The 27748-nt window shown below is 31.6% G+C and overlaps 1 protein-coding gene across 1 annotated transcript in view; it reads left to right on the top strand.

The window, feature by feature from the left end:
• LOC126854230 (glypican-6) overlaps window positions 1–26103 on the top strand; it is a 143604-nt gene extending 117501 nt beyond the window's left edge. Inside the window, exons 2-8 of the mRNA XM_050600752.1 lie at window positions 9807–9977; window positions 15582–15724; window positions 19797–20045; window positions 20681–20849; window positions 21223–21628; window positions 22338–22507; window positions 22634–26103. Of these exons, the coding sequence (XP_050456709.1) occupies window positions 9807–9977; window positions 15582–15724; window positions 19797–20045; window positions 20681–20849; window positions 21223–21628; window positions 22338–22507; window positions 22634–22989 (1664 nt within the window). The 3' untranslated portion in view covers window positions 22990–26103. The remainder of the gene's footprint in view (window positions 1–9806; window positions 9978–15581; window positions 15725–19796; window positions 20046–20680; window positions 20850–21222; window positions 21629–22337; window positions 22508–22633) is intronic.
• Window positions 26104–27748: the final 1645 nt, after the last annotated feature.

The raw sequence follows: 27748 nt of genomic DNA, 5'->3' as shown, positions 1-27748 counted from the left end.
AACTACGCGTGTTATTTCATCAATATTCTCTGAGAAAATATTAAATTTGTTTAAAAAATTGTAAAAAAATTGCAATATTGTTCTAATCATATATAATTGTCATATTTGGCTATTATTTGTTTAAAAATAAAGTTATGATAAATCATATTTTAATTAAAAGTGTAGAGCCTTCCAAATGTATATGTAAAGTTTCTTAGGATGTATATGTCATATGTCCAAACATTGATAAAAATATGAAAATTTCGTAGACTATTCTATCATTTTTTCTGAGCATCTGTGCAAATCCTGAATACAATTTTTTTTAAATTTGAAAATTATTTAAGTTTAAAGTTTGTATTAATTCTTATGGAAAATCGCGTACTGTAGCATTTATTGATAAAATTAATAAGAAAAAAACATTGCCAGCGAAATAAAAATTTTCACATATATTAACACAACTCTAATAAATATTTGTGCAAAACTTGATTTAGATTCACTTACTTGTTTAAAATTTTTTTATTAAAAATTGTAGCAAAATACTTATAGTAACCCAAAATCTTCCTGTAAATTATTCACTTTCTTGTTTTTGTTTCTTGCAATTGATTTCAGGGGGTATTCACGATCAAGAGTTTTTGTCATAAATTAGAAAGAAATATTAATTATAACTATTTTCTTTTAAAAAGACATCAAAAATCATATTATTTTGTGGTACTTTAATTGTTTTTATAACCGGATTTATTTATTTGATTTTTAAATAATATAAACATAAGAAATGTTTTTTTTTTTTTTAATGTTGACAACTTTTTGCTTGTCTTTTGCCTTGTCTTCTCGGTTTGCCAGATAATTAATGAGCGAAAAAATGACACGAGACAGATTTGTTACTCTCAATTGCCTTGTCATCTTAGAATTGACTGCATGGCAATCGTATTTGTTTGCGAAAAAATTGAACCGTTAGGAAATGTTTCTCAGCAGCATATAACTTCCTCAATCGTGCTTCTGCGATGGACGATAAAAGTTGTCACGTTACACGACAGTTAATGATACTTTTTAATATACCACGGTGTGTGCGCTGTATCGGTGAAAATACCACGTGCATAATTTAAACTTAAAATTCAATTGTCGGGGAGAATATTATGCAAAAAAAAAAAATTTGCAATGGTTGGCCGCGTTAGTTAAAATATTTCGAAGAATTCATATAACTGTGTATGTGCGATTACATGTGTGACCTCTGACCGCTATAAACGAGAAAAATATTTATGAGAGAGACATTGCAAGTGATATTAATACACCTTTTCATTTATTTGCGATTATCATTTCTTTCAATTAAAACTGTGAATTTCATTAAGCTTGTGAGAAAAAATAATTGAAGCAAGAATATTCATGACATTTTTTTCTCAATCTCAAGAGAAACAGAATAAATGCATAAATACATCTTTTTACAATTCATGACATTTATGACTATTTTTAATGAAGGAATCGCAAAACATTTAAAATTATTTTCTTTATTTTCACAAAATTTCGAACAAACTTGCATCGCCAATTTCAGCTTAATTATCAGCTTAATTGAATTAATAAGCAAATTAATAGGCAAAAAATTCACTACATATCCACGTCATTAGATATACACGGAACGTGGTGTAAATTCACGATACGCCGTCTTCTCTCCCGATTCGTCATCCTTATCGCTGCATTTTTCGTACCACACAGGCGTATTGCGTCCCTAACCTAAACGTATGCGAGAACGCTCGACATTAATCTTCGAGCTTAAACACATCCGTCGCGAAATTAATCTCAGGATACGTATATTGTTTCGGTCGGCGCAATTAATTTGCGTGATTCTCCCCTCTCTCTCTCTCTCTCTCTCTCTCTCTCTCTCTCTTTCTCTCTCTACATGAGTTGTTTGTTTTCTTTTTCTTCTTTTTCTTTTTCATTAGGCGAGGGAAACGCTTAGGGATATTAAACAAGTCTCGAGACCCCCGTGCGTGCACCACGTGTGCGCGCGGCATAATTTATTTACGCACTGCGGGATTTGTTCGTAATTAGTCATCCTTATCGATGCACTTGGCGTTCACATTTTTTTTCCTCCTTCCCTTTTATCTCGGAGGAGATATTCGGAAAAAGGATGACACGGGGCCACGTTGGGACAGTCACCGTGGCTATTATTGAAATTATGACGTTAAAAGCAAGAAATCACGCAATCTTTCTTTACGATACATGTCGAGATAAATTAATCCTTCCTTTTTTTTTTTGTAAAACACTACACACAAGCTCTCGTGTTTCTTCTCCCTTTCTCCTGAGTACTTACGAATATCAACGGTATATTTTGTTTCGCTTTTCCCATGACATAGTGACGACGAATGCCGATACGATAATACACGAAATAACCAATGGATTGCAGGATCGGATTTCGAGGCGGGAGGGAGGGGAGGGGACGCATTGGGGCGAATCCACTTACCATGGAAATTTCTTCATTTCCCGTGGCGTTTTGTATGCGCCAGGAAAACGCACGCAAGACCCGATATCTCGATATTGACAATTATCGTATGGCAAACATGCAGCCTCCCTCCCTCCCTCCCTCTCTTTATCTCTTTATCTGTCTCTCTTTTTCTCTTTCTCTCTTTCTCTCGCCTATAAATATTTATTGGCACGTCAATATTCTGATTCCATTAGCAGAGTTATCTTGAGTTAGCATATATTTGCCTGATCGTAAAACAATTGATGCATCGTCGTGATGCATCGTTTTGATTCATCGTCCGGAGAAATTTCTAAATTTCTTGTTTCAACAAGTAAGTACTTTTAACGAGGTGGCAATTGCGATATTGAAAATGACAACATTTTGAATAGCTCTTTCCAAGTGTTTACGAGCGCACAATAGGCTCCTCAGCATAAAACATCGAATGAGGTATTTAACGGAATCGAACGAATCGACTGGACGAATCGTCCAGTCGACGCGCTCTTCATACGGGATGAGAATAATTAATTCGATTGTACGCGTATATGCGCGGATTGATTTCGCGTTGCGATGTGAAATTTACACCGACGATAATTCATTCTGCAAACGCTATAAAAACGGAAAATCAAATTTAAAGCTGCAAAAATGTATATATATATTTATCGTTAAAAACGAGGGAAACCACGTATCAAGTAAGTGAGAAATTAGAGAAATAATTAGCGTTGTTGAAAACGAAATTATAATAAATATATAATAGAGAGTTTTTTCTAAATAAAAAGATTTTAATTAGTTTTGCGTACCAAATCTGTTAGATATTAATTGAAAGAGTAAATGGAAAAAATGGAAAAATTTAAATATAAATGTGAAAAATATTTTTTTAATTCTCGCAGATATTAAATATACGATTGCCTTTTGATATTCCCGAATAGGGAGCGGAGTGACGTATAAAAGCGAGGGTTGTTTGCAATTGTGCAAAAAAGATGACCCTTTATCACAAAGTTGGAAAGGATTTGGGATTCGATTGAGAATCAACTCTTCGGTGGGAAAACGTCAGCAGTGAACACGCAGATGCGACAATTTTTCGCAAGAAAATTGCAAAACGGGCTGGATTTGATTCCGTGCGCAGCCAATTGCATGGGATTTTTATGGATACAGTATATATTATCGATTGTATATAGGATTTTCTATGTGGATAGGGATCGATGCTCTACATTAATTTTTTTCAAAAAATAAGAATTTTTTTCTTAGCAAGATTTCTAGAATTGAATGGCGCATTTTCGGGATAGATATTTATTATTTTTAATATGCCAATACGATACGTTTACTGTTTCTTTATACTTTATCTAAAAATTTTGATAATTCTATTATAATTAAGTCTAATACTATTATAATTAAGTCCAATAAAATTTTTATAATGAAATAAATCTTTTGAAGAAATTTTATTTCAATCAGCACGTGAAACAAATTTCTTTAGGGCAGCAAAATGTGCTTTTTGTAAACAAAAGTTAATGTATATGTATAATATAGATATTAGATTTAATTATTACGAAATTACTAAATTTTTATATTTGAAAACCGAACAAAGAATTGAAAACCAGCAAAAATATATTATATTAGTATATTAAAAAATGAGATGTTTCGAAAAAATGCATATTTGCAGAAATTTTGTCAAAGATAAAAAGTACTTATTATATGGTACAGTCTGTACTCTTATCTCTTATCGCTATAGAATACCTTGTATACGCGATTGTTGCTACATACAGCTGTCGAGTTCATAAGATCAAAAGATAGAATACATAAGCTTTATTAATTATTTAGCTATACTTTTAATTACTTTTATCGCATTTATTTTTATTTCTTATTTTTAATAAGAACTGTAACGTTAATTAAAACTGCAATCTCTCTCTCTCTCTCTCTCTCTCTCTCTCTCTCTCTCTCTCCTCTATTAATTTAAATTTTTTCCGTAGTCTTTATGAACAAAATTTCTTGTTCACTTTAAAAACTCTCAGATTGCGTTTCCTTTTCTGATAGTTTCTTTCATGAAATTCTCCAATACCTACCTTTGCCCTTTCGACCTTCCATTGCTATGCATGTTTTCTAATTCTCTATCGGGCATGATCGCGTAGATTGTAAAATTCGCTAATCGATAACGGGAACGGAGAAAAGCATAAAGGCTGACCTTTCGTTTATAAAAACTGAATAAATAAAGCAAGAGAGAACGGCCAGATCGCTCGCTCGAATTAACCCGTAGTTAATCGGCCGTTAAGCCGACTGTCCGATGAACGATGGCGATGCAACAGCATTCGTGGGCGCATCGCACACGTTCTCGAGTCTTGGAATAATCGATCCTGAAACTGATCTAAGTTTAGCAATCCTCCTAGCTCCTCGAAGGGGATCATAATAACCAAATGCATGGAACTAAGAATCTCAGGATCACGTCGACAATTTCCACGATTTTTCCGTGTATGATCTAAATGCTTATTATATACAGGGTGCTCGGCAACAAGTGGGACTAAATTTGAGGAATTATTCTACATGATAAAATAAGACGAAAATCAAGAATAAGAAAATTTCGGTGGAGGCTTCCTTTTTTGGTTATAAATGTTTGAAAATTCGCGCCTGAAGCACGGCAATCCGCCAAGTAAAGTAAAGTCGTCAAAATACACCGTGACACATAAGTACAGAAACTTACCTCATAGCAGCTGACGTAAAATCTGTCATATTTCGCCTTTTATGCTAATTTTCAAACATTTATATATATATATATATATATATATATATATATGTATGTATGTATAGAGAGAGAGAGAGAGAGTGAGAGAGTCGACCAGTTTTTAAACAAAATATTTTATGTAAAAGAATGTGAAAAGAATATTTTCTCTAAATCTATTGCTCTACTTTTTATATAACAAATATATAAAAAAATTAGATCGTATCTAAACCTTGGAAAAACATGAAAAACGGAATTGTCAGGGAATTTTTTTTTGCCTGGTGAAATAAGGGAATTCTCATGGAATTTTGGGACTCAGGAAAATTAAAAAAAAAAATTCTCTAATCTAATTTTGCTCTTATACTGTAATTGTAAGCAGTATAGGCAATCCGCCGTCTCTATTTATATATTCAATGTCTTAACAAAATATTGGATATACATGTAATACATATTTTTTATTTTAATTTTTAATAATTTTGAAAAATGAAAATGTTATACGAATTAAAAATGTTTATCTTAATAAAAATTATTCAGTTCTTTTATTTTTTCAGTACATTTATAAATCTAGCACTTGAAACTTAAGTATTGTGTGTTTTTCTCTTATATGAGTAAAAACATTAGGAAATGCATACAAAAAAAAAGTTATTTTAGGGAATCGGTTAAAAAAAATTTTTTAATATTTTACCTGGAATTTTGAATAAAAATGGAAGATCAGGAAATTTTTAGGAATTTTTTTTACAAGACTTAAATAGACACTCTGTAAATAAAATATAATTATCTAATCAGATACACGGAGGCAATAGAAATATCAATATAAAGTAGCATTTGCAAATATTTCCAACCGAGAAAACGCAATCGCCGATTTGCGACTGCTCGTCTCGAAGGCGACGTCGCGACGATAATCCCGACGTCGCGACGCCGCTAACAAACGACGCCTTGCTCGGGGCTTTTACGCGAGCTCTTCGGGGTCGCTTTTAACAGCCTTCGAACCAGCCGTCGCCCCCTTCCTGTCACCTTGTCCTCCAGCGCCCTTTTAACACCCTGGCCCTACAGGACGGACGGCGTCGCGTCGCGTTGAGAGATTTATCGCGTCTGTATATTGCGAGGCCTCTTAATCGCGCACGTAAAAGCCGCGACGCGAAGCTCCTCGAGCTCTCATAGCTTTATTCGCCGATGCCGTAATCTCTGAAATTAAGGATATTAAGGGATATTAAGGAATATCAGATTTGTGAGTTAGGATTATTCGCTGCCGAGATGGAAGACGCGAAGATTCGAAAAACTCATAGAAACGTTAAGGATGTTTTTTGGCTGTACAATTGTAGCAAAAAGCTGTTAAAATTTAAGAAAGGAATATGTTTCTTACATTTATTGAAAAATCAAATAAATAAATTCGAATTAAGGAATCACAAAATAATATTGCTTTTAATGTCTTTCTAAAAGAAAATAGTTATAATTAATATTTCTTTCTAATTTATGACAAAAACTCTTGATCATGAATACCCCCTGAAATCAATTGCAAGAAACAAAAACAAGAAAGTGAATAATTTACAGAAAGATTTTGGGTTACTATAAGTATTTTGCTACAATTTTTAATAAAACATTTTGAAACAAGTAAGTGAATCTAAATCAAGTTTTGCACAAATATTTATTAGAGTTGTGTTAATATATGTGACAATTTTTATTTCTGGCAATGTTTTTTTCTTATTAATTTTATCAATAAATGCTACAGTACGCGATTTTCCATAAGAATTAATACAAACTTTAAACTTAAATAATTTTCAAATTTTAAGAAAATTGTATTCAGGATTTGCACAGATACTCAGAAAAAAATAGTAGAACAGTATACGAAATTCTCATATTTTTTTCAATGTTTTAACATATGACATATGCCTTAAGAGACTTTACATATACATTTGGGAGGCTGTACATTTTTTATCAAAATATGATTTATCATGACTTTTTTTTTAAACAAATGATAGCCAATGTGACAATTGTACATAATTAAAGCAATTGCAATTTTTTAAAAACAAATTTGATATCCATTCAGAAAATATGAAATGAAATGACGCGCGCTTTTAGCTTCTCGCTGTAATAAAGAAAAAAAAAGAAGAATTCGTGAGTAACATCGTAAATCGCTCTCCATCGCCTTCTCAATATCGCCGGTCTTTCCAATATCATTCCAAAGGCAAACCGCGTACTTATCGATCCAGACGATTTCGTCGAACTCAACGCCGACCGTTACCCTCGATCGCCTTTATCAGTCTTTATAGCCACATCGCTTATCCGCCAATACCGCACGGTCTAAGCTAATTTTATACCCGCCGTCTTTCCTCTATCTCATTGCGTTCCCAATACAAAGCCGCGCTACGCTCATTGGGAACTTTGAGAGACACGTTGTAAAAGTAATCCCGATTCATTTCCGCAGGATTGCCCAGTGTTGTTCTTTTCTCTCTTCTTTCCCTTCTCTCCATCTATGCGAAGAGTTAACGAGAAAAGTAATCCAATTTTGATTCAGCAACGGAGTAACCCGATCGGGACGCGGTTCTTTCGTATTGCTTTTCTGTCATCGAACATAAAACCTCGTTTAAAATTGACTGTCAATTATGTTTTAAATTACGTTGCACTTAAAATTAATTAATTGATATTCATTCCGCACCATTACCAACATTGGTTAGGTACCTAACCTAACCTAACATTGATAAGAGGTTAAACCATGCAATAAAATAATCGGTATTATACCATTAAATGCACTCTATATGAATATAATTTATATAAATCACGAATAATAATTCGTGATTTATATAAATTATATTCATATAGAGTGCATTTATATATATATTATATTTATATACTACCACATAATATTTTGCTTGCTAAAATCTTTCAGTATACGCAGTCAATTAATTACGTATTTTTTCTTAAAAAAATTAATTTATTATTTCTCAAATTATATTGTTTGCGTAAAATACGTAGCATGCGAATACAATATTCTTTCCTATAGATGCGCAAACATTTATTGTATGCTATTTTAAGATGGATTAGACTTTATCAAGACAAAGCATTCTCGTGGAAAGTCAAGTCAAGTTCTATAAGGAGTCCCACAATTCCTTATCGGTTTATCCACGATATTTATGGGGAAAATCACACGCAACGACGAATAATCTGTATCGCGTGTGTGCGACTTTCGAGTTTGGTCTTATCACGGAGCTTAACTCAATTACGCGCGTCCCGAAACATGATTTCTAGCGATCCCATCAGCTCTAACAACAGCTGATTGTTGTCATTTAGAGCCGTGATTTTAATCAGGCTAATTTCTTCCTAAACTAAAGTGTTTTATAAAATTACGACGATATTATTTGCCGTACTTATTTACATATGGTGTATCGATGATTATCTTAGAAATGATAGCGCAGATAATAACGTAAAGATTTAATGTCATTATTATTCAATTATTATCTTGTACATTTTTGGACTTTTTTGAGCCACCAGTCGGTTAAGAGGATTAAAGCGGCGATGAATCAGGTAATTAAAAAATTTCGCGAGATGTTGCGAGGGATTACAAACTGGGATGCGTGAAGAGCTGCATTCACACGCGCTTTAATGAACAGCCTCTGAATTTACCTTGCCGAGAGCATTTTCTAATGCCCTCGAGAAGCGATGCCCTCTCTTTCATCATGTGGATCATTTGAATGATAAAAACGCGCGTTAACTGTTTCTTGACTGTTCCGGAAACTGTAATTACGAAATTGAAAAGAGAGAGAGAGAGAGAGGGAGGGCGAACTTGTTAGATATTTTCTATATTTTGTAGAATTTTTTTCAAATTAGAATTTCCACTTACAAGGACGATTCTCATCCATTTCTGACTCGACAATGATATATTTTTTTAAATGTCTTAATATATACTACATTAATTCTTCTCATTGCTTTCTCTCTGCGATAAACGCGTCGATTTATTCACGTGATTTATTATTAATAAGAAATTAACTGAATTGACATACACATTACAATTTTTTTTTATTCATATATTAAGACTATCTTTTATATATATATATATATATATATATATATATATATATATATATGTGTGTGTGTGCGTGCGTGCGTGCGTGTGTGTGCGTGTGCGTGTGGTGTACCCATATATATATATATATATATATATATATATATATATATATATATATATATGTATGTATATTCAAGTCGCTGTACATATTTTGAAAATGTTTCCACTAATAATAGAGAAACCAAAATGACTCATGGATGTAAAAATAAAAATTTTACGCACACTTTCTAAAATGTTCTTTCTTTTAATATTCGGTTAACAATGGCATTTTTTAAATTTCGAATCAGCAAGGAAAACGAATTGTTTATATGTCGTTAAAAAATAATGTCATTTCAACGTTTTATTCATATATCATAATACTAATTTATTATTTTATTATTCTTTTATATTTATTACGCTGCAGCAATTGTTTCATATTTATTACATCAATTAAAATTTTTTTTAAACCGATAAAATTAAGACAAAGTAAAAAAGAGAAAGAGAGAGAGAGAGAGAGAGAAATCTAAAATACATATTATAGTATTATCGAATATGTTAAATTATCTCGACATACTGTCTCGTTAGGATGCGTTAAACTAATCCATGTTCCCTTCTTTTTACAGCGAAAGAACTGAAAGTATGCGGTAGTGCGAGAAGCGGTGGTGAAGTGTGCTGCTCAGCTGACATGGAATTGAGACTGCAGGCGCGAGCACGTGACAAGCACGAGAAGGCCACCAAAGAGACTCTTCACAGAATGCATTCGGTGGTGGCAACGCGGGGAAACAGGTTCCACAGTGAGTAGCGTCACCTTTTTCCGATTTCGTCGATAAGGAAAGCTCCCGAAATATCAATTCTACCATCGCAATCAGTGAATATAATTCTTTTATCTTTTCTTTTCTTTATTTTTATTTATTTTTTTTTTTAATTCCAAAAAATTGAATCAATGAGCACAGAGAAGATAGACGACGAAGCTTTTCTTTGTTATTTATTGTCATTAATGTCAAAAGAATTTAAGAAATCATAAAATATTCAGAGTTGGATGTTAAAGAAAATTATTATATTCGGGAATGTCAGGGAAATATTATTATTGAAATAAATAATAATATTCGTTGAGATGATGTGTGCTGTATTGCCTTGAGAAATCTTTGCGATAATAAAGATAGAAAATTAAATTCTGCATTTAATATTCGCGATTAACAAGTCCTTCTCGTGTCCCCGATAGAAACTTGAACGTATAAACTATTCTTCCACTTTCCATCTCGTTAGTTTTATTCGCGTTACACAGACGAAACTTTTTAATCGTCTTATTCAAATCCCTTTAATCCACTTATTCAAAAGTAACGCGTTGTACTCGTACATTGAGGATCCGGAAGTAAAGTAATATTTCGTAGTAAGAGATTTGAGTTTCCATCAGTTAGAAGAACAAAAAGCAAGGAAGAAATTCTTCGTTTTTTATATTAAGAAAAATCTTTCGAAAGACAGTAGTATTTTTTTCTTTGGCAACTTTTTAGCAACAAATAAAAATATTAATTATTTAAATAAATAATTAATTAAATAAATAAATAATTATTTAAATAAAATATTAATTATTTATAAAAATATTAATTAATTAGAATTGGTTCTGCTCATTTTGTTCCGCTAACTTATAAGACGTTAAGACAATAATGCTTCTCTCGCACGAACGACGTGAGATCACAAAATAGATTCATATACACAGAAAAGAAGAAACTGAGAATTACGAGAAACTGTTGCAGAAAAAAAACACGAAGGTTGTTATTACATGCAAAACGTGTCTATTAAAAAAAAATATATATAAATATCAAATCACGATTTTATTTTCTCATAAATATATCAATAAGTAAAACTTCTATAGAAAGTGTCTTTCCACTCTTGCTGGTCACCCTCGCGAGCAGTTTAATCGCAGGACTTCACTGAGACATCATACGGGTCACCCTCGGCGAAACCTCTTCAAGGCGCCAATTTTTTAACCTACGCTCAAATCTACAATATCCACGATCGAACTTTCGTTCGTCTTTCGGAGTAGGCTTATTGAACCGGAAGGAATGAGCAGAGGGATGGAACAAGATTTTAAGGGATAACTCAAGAGTGGATGTTGACGACCTCTTGCCGGAACGGCGCGCTTCTCCAAGCCGAGAGCTCCAAGTGAGCTCGCGAGGTTTTTTTTCTAATTAAAGAGGAACCGCAGGCTACATCGACCAGAACCTTACGAGGACCATATTCACAGAGCGCGGACTCTTACAAATGCAGATGCTGTCTTGTGCGTGCGCTCGAGGAGGCATCTGCATGCAGGCTGTGTTATCGCGAGAGCGTGTATCGGCTCGATTGTGTCAACATATAAAGAGAGAAAATAATAGGCACATGCATTATGTAGTATATCGAATTTATTTTAAACAAATTTATTCTGAGAAAAATTTTATGAAAAATTGCAAAACAAGTATTGAAAATCGAAAACAACTTTTATTGCAAAGGCATAGCGATTACAGATTCATCAAAAAATGCACGTACGGATGGAGAAAAAAAGCAACAAGTATCTCTTATACAAGGTGTCCCAGAATTAGACCGACAAACTGCAGATGGTTATAAAGAATCAATATATCAAAATAAACCAATTTTGCCAATAAACCTGCGTCCTATAATGAGCTGTTTTGACATTAGAAAATCAAAGATTAACAAGAGAACTTCACGAACTTGAAAATTCTGATTTTGGTGGAACTTTACATACATGTAGGGGGAGAGGGATTAAATGGTTGAATGTAGAAATTTCCAAATTTGCGTCCAAAAACGATTCTAGGGGATGAAATCACTCATCATAGAGCGATTTTTTGCTTTTCTTTATATTTCGAAAATTATTCGAGATATCAAAAAATGTTTTATGGTAAAAACACCTATATTTAACCATATTAATAAATTTAAAAAAAAATTTTTTTCAAAGATTTTTGCCCTGTTGGTCTTTGATTATCTAGTGCCAAAACAGCTCATTTGCGGACACCGATTTATTGATAAAATTGGCTTGTTTTGGTGTTTGTTACCATCTGAAATTTGTCGGTTTAATTTTGGGTTATCTTGTATATCTTTTACCGATATATCAGTCGAGGATAAAAGCTCTCGCGCAAATAAAAGCGTCCTTATTGATTTGTTATTTGACGATTTATAGAGAGATTCTGTCACGCAAATAGCACGAGAGATCATCAGAATATCTGCTATTCCATGCATTCGTTTCCTCTCTCCGTCTATACTTGCTTCTTGCTTCGAGTATTCCCGAAGTATTTCTGCATATTCGCATTTGCATACATCTTCTAGAGCACCTCGATTCCGAAATCGGAATTGGAATATCTGAAATTTGATACGCTCGACTTTGCACGATATTTACGAATGTACACGACTCGATAATGGAACGGTATAAACCTATGTGTATTTGTATCGCGATTTTTCATATCATCTAAATCATTATTTGTTTTTTTTTCTTAATTTTATTCACAGTTTGATTTATAGTGTGTTTCTATTTTCTTCTGTGTAAGAGATAATATTTTAATATACAAAGTATCTCATGACTCGAGGTCCATACATTAAGGATGTGTTATTGAAGTCATCATTCAAAGTTGAAATTGTTTAATAAACATATGTCCACAAATGCTTTGTAACAGAACCATATGGAAGGTTGATATGAATGTTTGAAACATTTTCTGTCAAGCTGATATTGTTTACATTTTCTGTCAATCTGGTATTTATATTAAAAAAAAATAAATAAAAAGTAAGCGATTCTCCTGGCGTGGTAGAGCTAGCTGTTAGATCACTTTTACCTAACCTAATCTAACCTAACTTTACGCAAGGCAAGACTTTGAATCTGCAGGAGATAATTTTGAACAGAATTTGTAATACATTTGTAAATAAACAAGTTAAATTAAATGTCTTTCTTTTTTCAAATATTTATATCAACTTTCAATGCTTGTAATTCTCTTAGGAAGCATTTACGGACATATGTTTATTAAAAATATGTTAGACATATGTTTATTAAACATATCTTTATTAAAAATATATTAGACATATGTTTATTAAACAATTTCAAAATGATTTCTAAATGACTTCAATAACACGCCCTTAATGTGTGGACTTCGAGTTATAGGACACTCTGTATACAAGTGTTCTTAATAATATTTATATCGACTTTGGCGCGTTCTCTTCTGTCGCATCGACACGTGTAACTCTCAAACGTTATGATAACGATAAGAGCAACTATTTATCTATATATATCTGCAACTTCACGCGCTGCGTTACAAATGCAACTGCATTTAATCCACCGTCTGTTTCGCTGCAATTAATAGTCACATGTTGAACGCAACTGTACCGTTGTAATTAGCATCAGTGTGACAGGTAGCGTTAACAATTCTCACAATACTTGAATGTCCTCAGAGTGCTTGTGTATCGAGAACGGTAATTATTCGAGCTTTCCCTCTCCTCCCTCTTTGCTCCGAAACCGTTTCAAACACTATCCATTGCCATAGGCGCCAGCTGCGTAACGAGAACAAAATAACTTCGAGAAGCAGAGAAAACTTGTTCGAAGACATTATTGGACAGCAAAATTTTGTGCGCTTAAATAATTGATATCGTTCTTGATATATTTTTTTTTACACACGTCGTATTTTATAAAGTGCAATCTTGTTTAAGTAAATTTTGATAATGCTATATCTTACATAAGAATAATAAAATTCAAGAAAACTTTGGATAAAATTATCAAAAAAGAACTCTGTGAAAAAGAATTTCTTAAACATATCTCAACTGTATCTGGCTATAATAAATAAAAAGAAGACAATTTCAAATTTCGAGACAAAAAAATTTCTTTTACATAATAAATGTTACAGTACTTTTCGATATATGAAATTAATAAAAAAATAATAAAAAATGATACGATATCCTTTAATATATAAAATATATATTTTTTTAAATTTAAAATTGAAAAAAGTAAGAATTATTTTGAGATCTGAAACGATTTCAAATATATGTATGAAACATCTTATCAGTATGACATAGCATGTAAAGGGAAGATCCACTTTAAAATGAGTTTGTACTCAGATACTGGATTAGATGGTGACTCAAAGAACCTTTGAAAGGAATGTTCAGTGGAAAAGATGAAAGACCGGTGAGAAATCTTTGGGTAATTTTATTAAATGAGATAATGGGATCATTAGACACCTGAAGATGCTTGAAAGCCAGGACGTGTCCTAATTTTCACGCTATAATTACTGGCATTATATGATGGTCTTTGTATTGATGGAAATTGATTTAAAAGAATTTTTAAAAGACTGGCAGATAAATATTTTAATAGAATAAAAACACTCACACAAATCTTTACTAAAAAATATTAATTTTTCGAAATAAACTCCATCTTGTCTACATCCAATTTATCTTGATCCTCGAATTAAATATATTAACATATATTTTTGAAAATTGTATATACACATAAAAATTACAGTATATACAGATAAAAATTCTTATCACTTTTAAATTTGTTGGTGTATGTTTCGTTTAAATTATATTTTATTTGAAGAATTGATATTTTTTTAAATCTTACATTTACATTGATTAATATATAATATATAATATATAATAATCTCAATATCACATTTACATATTGTTATCAAAATATTACGTCAATGAGGTAGCATTATTGAATCGGTCTCGCGACTGAAAAAGCCATAAAACCCTTTAGGAACAAAGTGCGTGTAGTACATCGAGAGCAAGATAAATAGCGTTTTTTCACCCTCGATCCGCACCCCAGCGAACCTCCTTATCGTCACTTCAGCCGCGGGGAATGTGATTAAAATTCCTTTTAGCGACGAACTCCCTCTCATGAGTTCGCCATGCCCGCCGTCGCCTCACAATCAGAAGAGTGTTGCAAAAAGCACAGACGCAATTGACAGCGAGAAGGATGTTGAGAAAGAGAGAGAAATGAGTAGTTGCCGTTCGTCAAGCTTTTAATTCGCTATACGACCACCTTATCGCCGTCGCACCCATGATGACTCGCACCCTGAAATCTCGACTAATTTCCCATTTCGCGCTCGGCCGCGACTTTCTGTCGAGAAGGGCGTCAAAACGCCGGGAAAGAAACTTATCGCGGTAAACCATTTTTTGAGATTTTCACGCGTAAACTCTTACTTATTAATATAAATTATTGATATATAATATTAAAACTATAATAAGAAGTGACAATCTAATATGTGATATAATAAATATATATTACATAATTATAAATATAATAAATAAATAATTATAAAACATTAAAATATTCAAAATTGTTAATAAATTGCGTGTGTGTGTATATATATATATATATATATATATATATAAAGCAGAATTACGTTATATATATCTTTTTGTAGGTTTTTTTAAGGACCTATTGGCAGCCAGCAAACGAGGTTTTCATGAGATGTTCAAGAAGACTTACGGTATCCTCTACGAACAGAACGCGTATGTCTTCACAGACTTTTTCAACGAGCTGGAGAATTACTACGCGAAGGGAACGGTGAGTATCTCTATTTCTTTCATGTGTTTTTTAAAAGCATTTGAATTTTACGATGTTAAACGAACATAACTGTAAAGTATTATTTTATTATTTACTAAAATTTTATATATATATATATATATATATATATATATATATATATATAGTATATAGAATATATATATAAAATTATTATAATAATATATAAGGTGTCTCAAAATTACTTCACCATCTGCACTTCAATATCTAACGGCATATCCTTTTACAATTAGATTATTTGGAGATGATTTTTCCTCATCGAAAATGTCCAGATAGATCATTTTTTTCAAGTTTATAATTTTTTCATATATCATATATCTTTGTAACTAAACTTTAAACTAAAATTCTCTCTATTAAAGAGACTCCATCTGAAATTAACTAAAGAATGTAGTTTTAATTTTCTGTAAAGTTTAGTTTGCAAAAAGCTCTTCTTTTTGAATCGCTTATAACAGGGAAATTATTGATGCCTCGATATTTTTGCTGAAATGATCTCAAAAATTTATCATTAGTAGGTAATACGGTAACTCTGGGACACTGTATATACGCAGATTTTTATCAATTCATATTAAGGATGTTTCGTATCTATTTTTGAAATATTAGGAATTCAACCAAAATTGTACAAAATGTTCTTACATGTTCAGAAATTTATAAAAAAATCCTGAGCCGATTCACTGAAGCGATTAAAAGTTATTTTAGAGGATTTTAATTTGCAGCGAATTAACCCGTGATCTTATGGAAAACGTATGATCACGTTGATTCAAATGGCCAAAACAAATGGAAACAATATTCAGAATTGGTCTAAAATTTGCAAAAGTTGTAGTTTATATATAGAAGAAATATTTGATTAAATAATATTTAACAAATACTGACTGGTTAACAAGATATTAAATATAATTCGATGAAATTGATCATATCATCCGATATGACGCGAAATTCATTATGAAAATATGGCAACATCGCACTCAGCTGAGAGGAATGAGAGAAACGGAAATAGTGCGAAGTAGCTGCAACGAATTTATAGCAAATTTTGATTTATATAAGATATGCAATTGCTGTCCATTTAAAATTGACAGCCTTTCATGCAGTTTTAACCTATGCATGCTATAATCGAGTAGGCCTCCTGTATAGAGTGCGCAATCTGGCCAACTTATGAAAAATTACAATGTTGTCATATTTCACGCTCCTCAGAGACATGACAAATTATTAAATTTATCAATTAAATACTTAAAAATCTTGTATATTTTGTGATTATTAACTGTTTTCATTTTTATTCTGATATTCTGAACCACTCAGTGCGAGTAAATTCTTTTATTTTTATAAATAAAATTTCGTGTTATGAAGTTGAATTTGACATATTGTCATTGCTAAAAGTTAATCATTTTGATTTACAAAATTCGGAAATTTTCAGTAATAAGGCAACAAACAGTCAAAAATACATGTCTACACTGTAGCTATAATTAAATTGTAATATTCCACGCAATTTTTTACATGCAAACTACATAAGAAATACACATATTCGTCAATATCGAATTTCAGCTACTTTTTGCTACTTTTGTATCTATTATACATCTTTAAAACGGTTTTTGCAATATGTTTAGTCTGCGTTTTGCAATATTCAGATCAAGTTTGACATTTCTAAACGGAACAACTTTTTTTATTTAAAAAAAAATTTGTTTTGTAGAATTCTTCGTCTTTCTAACGTTAAGCAATTCATTTATTTCTCGTTTGATGCCGCGCAGTGCCGCCGTGTAGCACCGCTGAAAATTGCAATCGCGCGTTAATTTTCTCGCCATCTTCCGCCCTTCTTTACTCTTCGCCTTCGTTTAGTGTATTAAGCGCGAATAAATAAGATGCCGGGCCATTTGAAGAAAATTTCTAGAGCTATCAAGGCGTGTCTCAGAATTTAAAGTTTATTACATGCCGCTCCGCGCAATTACATTCGACGAAATCTTTTTGAGATATTAGACAAGATGTTAGGAAATGAGTATAGGGATTCAATATATTTTATTTGAAAATATATATTTATATATAAGTACATATTTATGTGATAGCAATATGTAGCATTTATTTAAAACAATATCTTTGTGTAAATGTCGTATGTATGCTTTGATATCTTTTAATTATTTTCTAATTTGATAGATCTATAAAAATTTCAAATTATTTATTTAAAATTACGAAAAAAGTACGATGAAAAACAATTTAATTTTGTTAAATGATACAATTTTATATATATATATATATATATATATATATATATATATATATATAAGTTTTTCTCTTTCTTCCTATCTCTATTCATCTGAAATATTTTTGCTGTTTTGAACAATAAAAAAGCTTTAAACTACAGCCTTTTACGGCTTCGAGATGCATGTCATATGGCATTAGTTCCATTATGACTGTTAGCATGAAAGAGTCTTTGAAGGTCAGTTTTACTTTCTTTTTTTAATTGACAATTTCTTTTATAATTAGATTCTTCGCGGTACAATGTTTCGTGCAATCTGGAAAAGCGGTAATGATTTCTTGGATATATGCGCATAGACCTTTATTCCATCTTTTACGAGCTTGGAAGTTTCTATTGGAATCGCTACGCAAGCAACCTCTTGTCTATGTTTTGCATGTGTTGTCGAAAATTGAGGTGGATTTGCATACGAAGGCGAGTTTAATGAAATCCTTTGTCCATTGTTGTCTTTAAATGGACCATCAGCCAAGGTGAAAATATTCTACTATTGGACCTTTGAAGAGTCCCGTTACACATCCTTTTTATAAGTAAATATAGAGAGAGAGAGATATTTTTGTATCTACATATCTACCTACTACTATTGAAGATCTTCCACAATTGCAATTTATTGCAATTTTACGAGCTTGCTGCGTTGAGAATATGATGGAGCCAAGTATCGCTAATAAATTTATCATAAATATTAATCTATCGTTCTTAATTCACGAGTGTCCTACGCGAGACATACATATAACTCTTGACCAACAGAATTTCGAAATCAATTTTTCATAGATTTCTTAGAGTTGAAATTAATTTTTTTTATCTAATCAATTTTCTTTATATGCGTGTCGTCCGAAATTTTGCACAAAGTATATTATACAATTATTAAACGATAATAAAGTACAGCTCAAAAGTAACTTTTTTCGAATAGGAAAAGAGAATGATTAATATTCTTGTATTTCTTTTTATTGAATTCTGTAAACATAAAAAATATTTTTTTTTATTTTGACAGCTTTTTGCTGTTATTGTACAGTTAAAACATCAATCCTCGCCATATCAATGTTAAAAGAATGATTTGATACAAGAATATCCGCGAATTAAATATATTGATTTGTCTTTTCGCTTTTCTTTCTTCTTCCTCTTATTCGCGATATATAATATCACAGCGGCAAAATCGAGTTCTTACAAAATTAGTGGATTCTTGTATTCTAATTTCACAAATAATTGCTAGAATGTCATTAATATTCCATTGAACCGGTTTGGCGTCTCGGTTGTCGACTTCCGATTAATCCAAGTTATGGAATACAGCTAAATTTGCTTGAGGCTACGAGAATTGAATGCTGAAGTAAAGGAAAAAAGCGCAAGTCGTTCTCTGAATAATCGAATTATCATTGATGATTTCTGAGTAATACAGCGTGATGACGATTATATGTATCGGGATCAAATTTATTTATGTAAATTGAGAGAACAATTTTATTTGTACAACAATTATATTTTATGTACAATATTTAGAACTTCTCAAAGTTGTATGTATATTTTCTTCATTGTGAGAAAATTGTACTTTTATTTCTATCTTCTAATAAATCTATCAACGTTAGCTTTATAATTAAATTAAAAACAATTCAATACACACACGATTTAATATCGTTTATCAAGTTCTTCTTAATTCAACTTCTTTCTTTAAGAGATATTTGAAAAAAATTAATTTATCAAATTTTTTTGTCTCTAAGGTAAATTAGTCAATGACAGAATAACAACAGAAAATAATATATACATATGTGTATACGTAAGATTAAAATTATTATATAAAATTAATATATTAATACTCGTGCATTCCAGGTGGATCTCGATGAAGCAATGGACAATTTCTTCAACACTCTCTATCAAAAAATGTTCACCGTGCTCAACAGCCAGTATAACTTTGACAATAAATATCTAGAGTGCGTGGGTGAACACATGAAAGAGATGCGGCCATTCGGAGACGTGCCGCAGAAATTGGGCGTGCAGATCAAACGATCCTTCGTCGCCACGAGAGCTTTCAGCCAAGCTCTGACGGTCGCCGCGAACGTGCTGAAAAATATGCAAACGGTGAGAGATCTAACGAAATTTCAACATTAAGGTGATCGGACAAGGAGTCGATTTAACTCGAATTCGCAATTATTTAAATAATTTTATTATTAAATAAATTTATTTATTTATTTATTTGATATAATGTCTCTGTCTTATTTTATATACAGAGTGTTTTAAGCCATCCATCCACCTCTTTTATTTTGAAAAGAAACGATGCTAGAAAGTTGGGACGAATATATTTACCATAAAAGGTTTATTTATTTTATCTGTGAAGTTTTTGATGATGGTACTTGCATGGAAAACCCCTAAATATCGGAAACCGAGAGCAATTAAAAAATTTTAAATGGCAACATGGGCCAATATGGTTGAATAGAACTTTTAGAAAGAAACAATTTTTGCTTGAAAAAAAGTTTAGTATCACTTACCGTTATCGAAATCCCCAACATTTATTCCAACTTCCTAGCACTCTTTTCAAAATAAAAGGGTGGATAAGTGGAACAGTCTGTAAAATTATTTACTTTAAATACTTTATTCCTTTTTCTTCATATTCAGTCCCATTTTTAAATTTTTTGAATGCTTCTTGCGGCTCTTATGCTATTACCTTGCAACCGCAACCACGTGCAGATTTAAAACCAATTCTTTGTTGTCTGTAGCTGAAACCATCAGCGGATTGCGCAGCTGCCCTGACCAGGATGACAGCCTGTCCGTCCTGCAGCGGTATATCGGACAACGTGCTGGCGTGCGGCGACATGTGCGCCAATGTGATGAAGGGTTGCTTGGCACAACACGTGGCACTCGACATTGAATGGAATCACTTTGTCGGTGAGTGATTTAGCCTCGATTTTCTTCCCTCTCCTCCCTAAACTATCGGCTATTATATCTCGAGAGGGTACGGATTATCGCAATGTGTGTACGCACAATGTGTGTTCGCTTATCCTCGAGGTTTTTCTCTGCGGAGCAAAAAATATTATTTATATAAAATCAACACAATAAAATAAAATATTTATTTATAAAGGTGACACATTAAAATATATTTACATTAGTAGCACTTTAGATTTTTAAATGTTTCATGAAAGCTAAAGGATTGAAAGAAACTTTTTTCTGAAGAAACATTACGTGCGAGAAACGTCCTACTTTTCTTCACATTCCGTGAACGAAGCAATCTCAAATTCTAATTTGTCTATTTCAAATTCAGAGGCTGTGGACAAGGTGGCTGATCGATTGCTCGGCCCGTTCAACATCGAGGTGTTGGTTCGTCCAATCAATCTAAAGATCTCCGAGGCAATCATGAATTTCCAGGAGAGCAGTCACGATGTATCGCAACGAGTGTTCACTGGTTGTGGCCGGCCGATGCTAGGTAGACGCAGACGCAGGGACAATCGCGAGTTGGAGCTAGAATCTCTAAACTTTGAACAGGAAACATTAACGGAAGATCGCAGTTCCACTGCTGCGATGCTAGATAAACTGGTGAAGGAGATACGCCAGCGAGTGCGCGATCTCAAACAATTTTGGATCTATCTTCCTTATCGGCTATGCAACGAGGGTTTGGTTGTGCCGCCTAGCAACACGAAAGAATGTTGGAACGGCACGCACGTAGACAAGTATGCGTGAACAAAATTATATATATATAGGGTTTCGAACGTGGAAGTCAATTGCTTGGAAGATGATTGAGGACCCAAAAAAAACAAGAAAAAATATTGATATGAACATAAAGGAGAAAATGCGTTGTTTCCGAGCCATTTTTATATTGAAATTTCAAATTGCTTTTGATTTTTTTTTAATCAAAATTGAAGGGAGCAATGATTTTGTATTTATTAATTTTTTTTTTAAATTTACTTTTTTGTATTTATTTATTTAATTTTTATTTTATTTATATTTTTTTATTATGGTTTTTTTTTATTCTGGTTAGTGTTAAAGTCTGCAATTTTTATTCAATTTTGATAAAAAAATTCGAAAGGAAAACAACTTGAAATTTTAACATAAAAATGGCGATAACTAGGAAACAATGCTTTTCCGGACTTATGTTTACACCAATTTTTTTTTTCTTGTTTTTTGGGTCCTCAATCATCTTCCAATTGATTTCCATTTTTGAAATACTCCATATACGTAGAATAAATTTTTTTACAACTAGCAACGCACGATTATAGCAGACTTTCTTATTTGTAATATTACTAATTATGAATTTTCTACACTTTATATACATCTTAAATACATATGTACAAAAATAAAAATATTACATATATATGTATGATACATGATTGTACAATATTTCCCACTTTTCCCACAAATACAAGATTGTTATTTTTCCAGATATATATATCCAGTGTCCTCGGATGGCGAAACTCAAATGATGAATCCCGAAGTGCGCAGTATGGGACCAAGACCGACTATCGTAAGGGATCAGATTTTCGCCCTTACTACCATCACAAATAGATTGAGATTGGCGTTCAATGGGCAAGACGTCGATTGGATCGATACAGGTAATTATATAAAGTAGTGATCGTAATAGAATGTTGTAATGAATTTGTAGATACTATAACATAGTTTAAAAAATAATACTTTTTTATCTGTTATATTATCAATGGTAAACTTTATTGACTTGACAGAGGAAACGTGGTACGGTTCCGGCAGCGGTTCTGGCGATGGTGCGTTCACTGACGACGAGGACGGTTTCAAGGAAGGATCTGGTTACGAACCGCCGCACGTGGAATCGGAATCGGAACCACCAAAACAGCCATCTCCGCCTGTCGTTCACGAGGCCGAAACGCCGCCGCGAGTGGATATTGAGCCGCACAAAGGTACAGGTACAAGCAGCACGGGCGCGGATAACAATCAAACCACTGCTGTAGACAACAGCAACGGTGCCAGTAGACAGAAGATGTCGCTGTCTAGGGCGCTGACAACGTATCTGGTGCCGATTGTAGTGATGTGGTTCGGCGGTTGCCTCAACGACTTCCTGTGATCGTGTGGATTTTGCGACTCTGAGCCTAGCCCAGTGTAAATATTATCCTATTGCGCACCGCAATCTCAATCGCGAGATTGATGGAGAAGGAAAAGTACTCTTGATAAACTTGAATTGTGCATAGTGATGTCTCGCGAATCTTCTTGCTTCTAGAAATCGTTGAGGACATTTTTGCAAACAGAGCATTCTTTGGTCTATTTTTGGATCTTCAATTTCAATATTTGCTAAATCGAATAGATATATCGAAATCAATTTAGCGAGTATTGAAATTGTTAGCCAATTGACCTAGCATGGAGTATACGAATTTTCGTGGCCATAGCTTTTCGTCCGTTTTCCATAAACGGAGAGAAAGATTAGAAAAAATTATCAGCTACCTACTGTTTGGATCAGAAACATTGTAGGCATTTAGCGAATTAACAAATTTTACTAAATGTTGTCTTATAACAGCTTTTATTCTATCATTACGATGATAAATAAAACTGGCATAGTGGTCCAAATGTTTCGAACTAATAGTTTCGAGCTGAATGATTCAAACAGTAGCATGACAATTTTATCTCCCTTTACCAATCTGTTTCTTGACTGAGCAAAACATTGTTGCGTGTTTCGAAAAATTCTCGAAATATGGACATAATTACCGAACTTGTATCGAATGAAAATATTTCTATGCGAGAGGATTTGCATTTCCGCGGACTTTTTTTTTATTTATGTGAGCGCCGAATATATTATAATGACGCTACATATTGTATAGTGTGCTTATTACAAAAACAATCGCGTTCCACCGTTTAAACATTTCTTTCCGAATTTTAAATGTACTACATTATATCAGATTTTTATTGCCAGCATAACGTATCTCTTATTGTGAGAATAATGTATCTCAATCTAAGATCGAATCCTTCCACAAATCTTATTTATTGATTTTATTAGAATTCTGTTGTCAACTGGAGAAACGCGAGTTTTTAAACACAAGCAAATAATTAATAATGCGAATAGATATATTATTACGACGGAGAGATAATTATTCTGATTATATTATATTTTTCAACGATTTTTAGACACATTTAAAAATCTATCATTTGATCTTACAAAAATATTACTGCCAACTTTAGAAATTTTCCACTTTTCTCATCCTTTTTATCCAAATATTTAATAATATTGTGACATTATTGGATGTTTTGAGCCTGCGAATTGTTTGATAAGTATTAAATCATAAAGTCAAAGATAAAATCATCGATCAGAATGTTGCAATTATCATTAATCCTGCATTCATTGCCGATAATCGCTAGATAAGCATAATTCAAAAGCAATGTAATTCGAGCAGTGACAATCGCAATGATTTTGCTGTATACAAACGTGCGGTAGAAATGTTTGATATATCCCGATATACGTAAAACGATCCGAGCGAAGTATGTATATGAGCGGGACCGAATATTTATTAAGTGTTTGTTATACGATTCATTCAAAATCGCGAATGAGCGCATGTTCAGAATATGTGACAGGAAGCACGAAATATCAGAATCCTTGTCCTTAAGTTGTTTCGTATAGATTTTTAGAAAAGGACTCTACGTGTTACACATCAAGATGAAAAATTTTAGCATGTTTAGTGCTAAATACGATTTTCATTTTATGTTATTTAACATAGAAACGCTAACGATCTATTAATATATTATATTATTGGTTTAAAAATAATAAAAAAGAGAATTACACAACATACGGAATGCAACGATGCCATAAATCTAAACGAGAATTTAATTTGGCTCACATTATAGAGAGATTTATTAACAGTGTTCTCATCAATCAGTTTCGTCGATGATGAAGACGATCTCTATGTTATGGAATAAAATGATACAATTAAATAGAAATAACAATTAATAATAATGATTTGAATTTCGAAGAGAACACGTCCTAAGTTATTGCGAAATCGAGCCGCAACGTTGTAACATTAATTCGCATTATAATTAATAGCATGGAAGAAAAACAAAAGATGTGGTTTGTTGCGATATAAGATGTAAATAAAGAGTGAAGATAAGAAGTGATAAGAATGCGACGTTTATACTTTCTGCGTTTGAAATAAAACATATGCTTCAAACTTTATAGGGCGGAAAAAGGAAGAAAATTATGTAGAAAGATGTAGAAAATGTAGTTATAAAAAAAGAAAAAAAAACTTGTTCTTTCCCAAAATTACATTGTGGAACATCTGTCGATTTTGCGTTTGTTGAACATTATATGAACTATCGAAAGAAATAATGGTACAAGTTAACACACAGAATATAGCAAAACAAGGTGATTATTGTTTATTAATATTTTTATTTGACACAAAACTTTAAATTTATTTGTTGAATTTTCTAATTTAGTAAATAAATGTAAAGTATTATATAATGTCAAATTAAATGAAATTTGCCAATAACTTCGATATGAAACATAAAATATAAGTAATTTTTTTTGCATATTTAAAAGATAATTTTGAAATGATAATTTTATATCATGATTTACATTAAATTTTTTTGGATTTTTTTTTAGAAAAATATGACTTATATCATATTCTTTTCCAAGGGTTTGTTATCTGCTATCTTGTCGTATCGTTTGCGTAGTACATAATTATATATTGTATTACTTCGCAACAAAGTGTCAAAGTGATGTGAGAGAATGGCGGTCAGAGACGAGCTCCTGTGATAAAATCGAATAGATTGAGCATTATGACCGTTCTCCGCGCTTTCTTTTACGGCTCGCTATTGAAGGCTGAAGGACGCGCAAGGGCGCGAGGGACATTATTGAAAAAAGTCTAGTGAAATAAAATAAAATTTAATGGATAAAATTAATTATTTGTAATTATATTAGTGTAATATTATTATATTATTTTTATTATTATATATATTATATATATATGAAATAAAATTAATATAAAATTATAACATTCTGTATTTTGAAAATGTTTTGTGCATGCGCATTTTTAAAAGACGCTTGTATGAAACATTGATTTTAATGGCACAAATTCCTTGATTTCCAATGATTTGCACACACACACAAACACACGGATCATTTATATGTAATGATATTTTTAGTCTTTGTTAAATTATCTTGTGGACAATATTTTATGTACAATTTTATACGTATATATATATATACATCATACATATATACATAATACGTACATATATATAAATATATATATAGTATATATATTTATACATGTTGTATCTATGCATGATGAAATGATCAAAAGAATAAAAATTAGATTTCTTTCTTTCGCTTCTATTTAAAGTCTGTCAAAGTGAGTGTATACTTATTTGAAATAAATGAGGTAAATAAGTGAAGATTAGAAAAGGCAGATGTATAATAATATATCGTATCGAGAGCAACGTAATGATACAGTGTAAAATGAGAACTTTTGTTATTGACGTTATACAAATTTATTTTATTTTTTTTTGCGAATTCTTATTTCTTCAAGGATATCTATATAATGTCTAATAATATATATAACTACAATTTATAGTTACAAATCGATCATTCTTACCACCAACTTAATCTGAATTCGAGGATGAATAAAGACACATTGTTGTTCTATTGTACTTTCAGTGCATTAATTCCGCGGTCAAGAAAAAATATCGTAAAAGCCGAATATTTTGATATTTGACCACATTTATGTAATTGTCACGAATTGTATAAAATAATAAGAGAGTGATTCTGTGTTATTATTTACATAGTGCTAGTAAATTATTGCGCATTATATGTATAATATTATTGAGAGATATGTTATTATCAAAAACAAAATATAATGATTTCTGTAAATTGCAATTCTGTTCTTAAAATGTTCTAACTTCCAATCCTATTTTTTATCTTCAGATTTTAATAAAAAAAGAAAAATTTTAAAATATATTTTTTTATACAAGAGTACATTATTTAATATATTATTTATTATAGAGAATATATTATCAATTTATGATTGTTGTATGTAACAATTCTACAATATAGCAAGAATTTTACAATATAGCAAGAATTCGATTTTGGATCAAGATCTTCGGGCGAAAAGATAATCTCCAGTTATTTCAATCATCTCCAGAATTCGATATTAAATATTTTTTCATTGTTGCATATATTCATATAATACCTGTTATGTAATATGATGTTTAGGAATGTCATTTTTAATTTTAAATTAATATTTCAGTATTATTTATTGTAATGTTAGAATAAAATAGTGTTTTTTCTAATTTTAATATTTATTTTGTAATAACTTTTCATGCATATAATTGATTGTGCAATTTCTCCTATATATATTTTTTACATGACGAATATCTTTCTCTAGATGAATCTTTACACCGAGTTATGTGTAACATATGACTGACCCAAATCAAACCTAAATATGGCCATTGAGAAGCCATTCTAATAGCTATTTTGGAGAAGGATTTTATAAAAAAAAGTCTCAATATTTTATGCAAAGGACCACGTATTTTTATATTTATTAAAAAACGTTTTTGGTTAACATATTTGATTAATTTATTTGAATTTATAATATTGTAATTTTTGTATCTCTGATGAAAAATGTTAATTCACAGAAAACTTCTATGGCCAATTCCTGAATTATATGGGAGTCCTTATGAAAAAATATATTCAATAACTTAGATGATTGACATCTAAATTTTAATATTAACATTCAACTTTGGGCGTTAAATATACTATATCTAAGTTTAATATTTTTCTACAGGTGTTTTCATTCTATAGTATTTTTCCATAAGATACAATATATAAATATCAGAACTCGTTA

Source organism: Cataglyphis hispanica, chromosome 13 (genome assembly GCF_021464435.1).
Source record: "Cataglyphis hispanica isolate Lineage 1 chromosome 13, ULB_Chis1_1.0, whole genome shotgun sequence".
In the NCBI taxonomy this organism is placed as follows: Eukaryota; Metazoa; Arthropoda; class Insecta; order Hymenoptera; family Formicidae; genus Cataglyphis; species Cataglyphis hispanica.
This window is presented reverse-complemented; position numbering and strand designations above follow the sequence as displayed.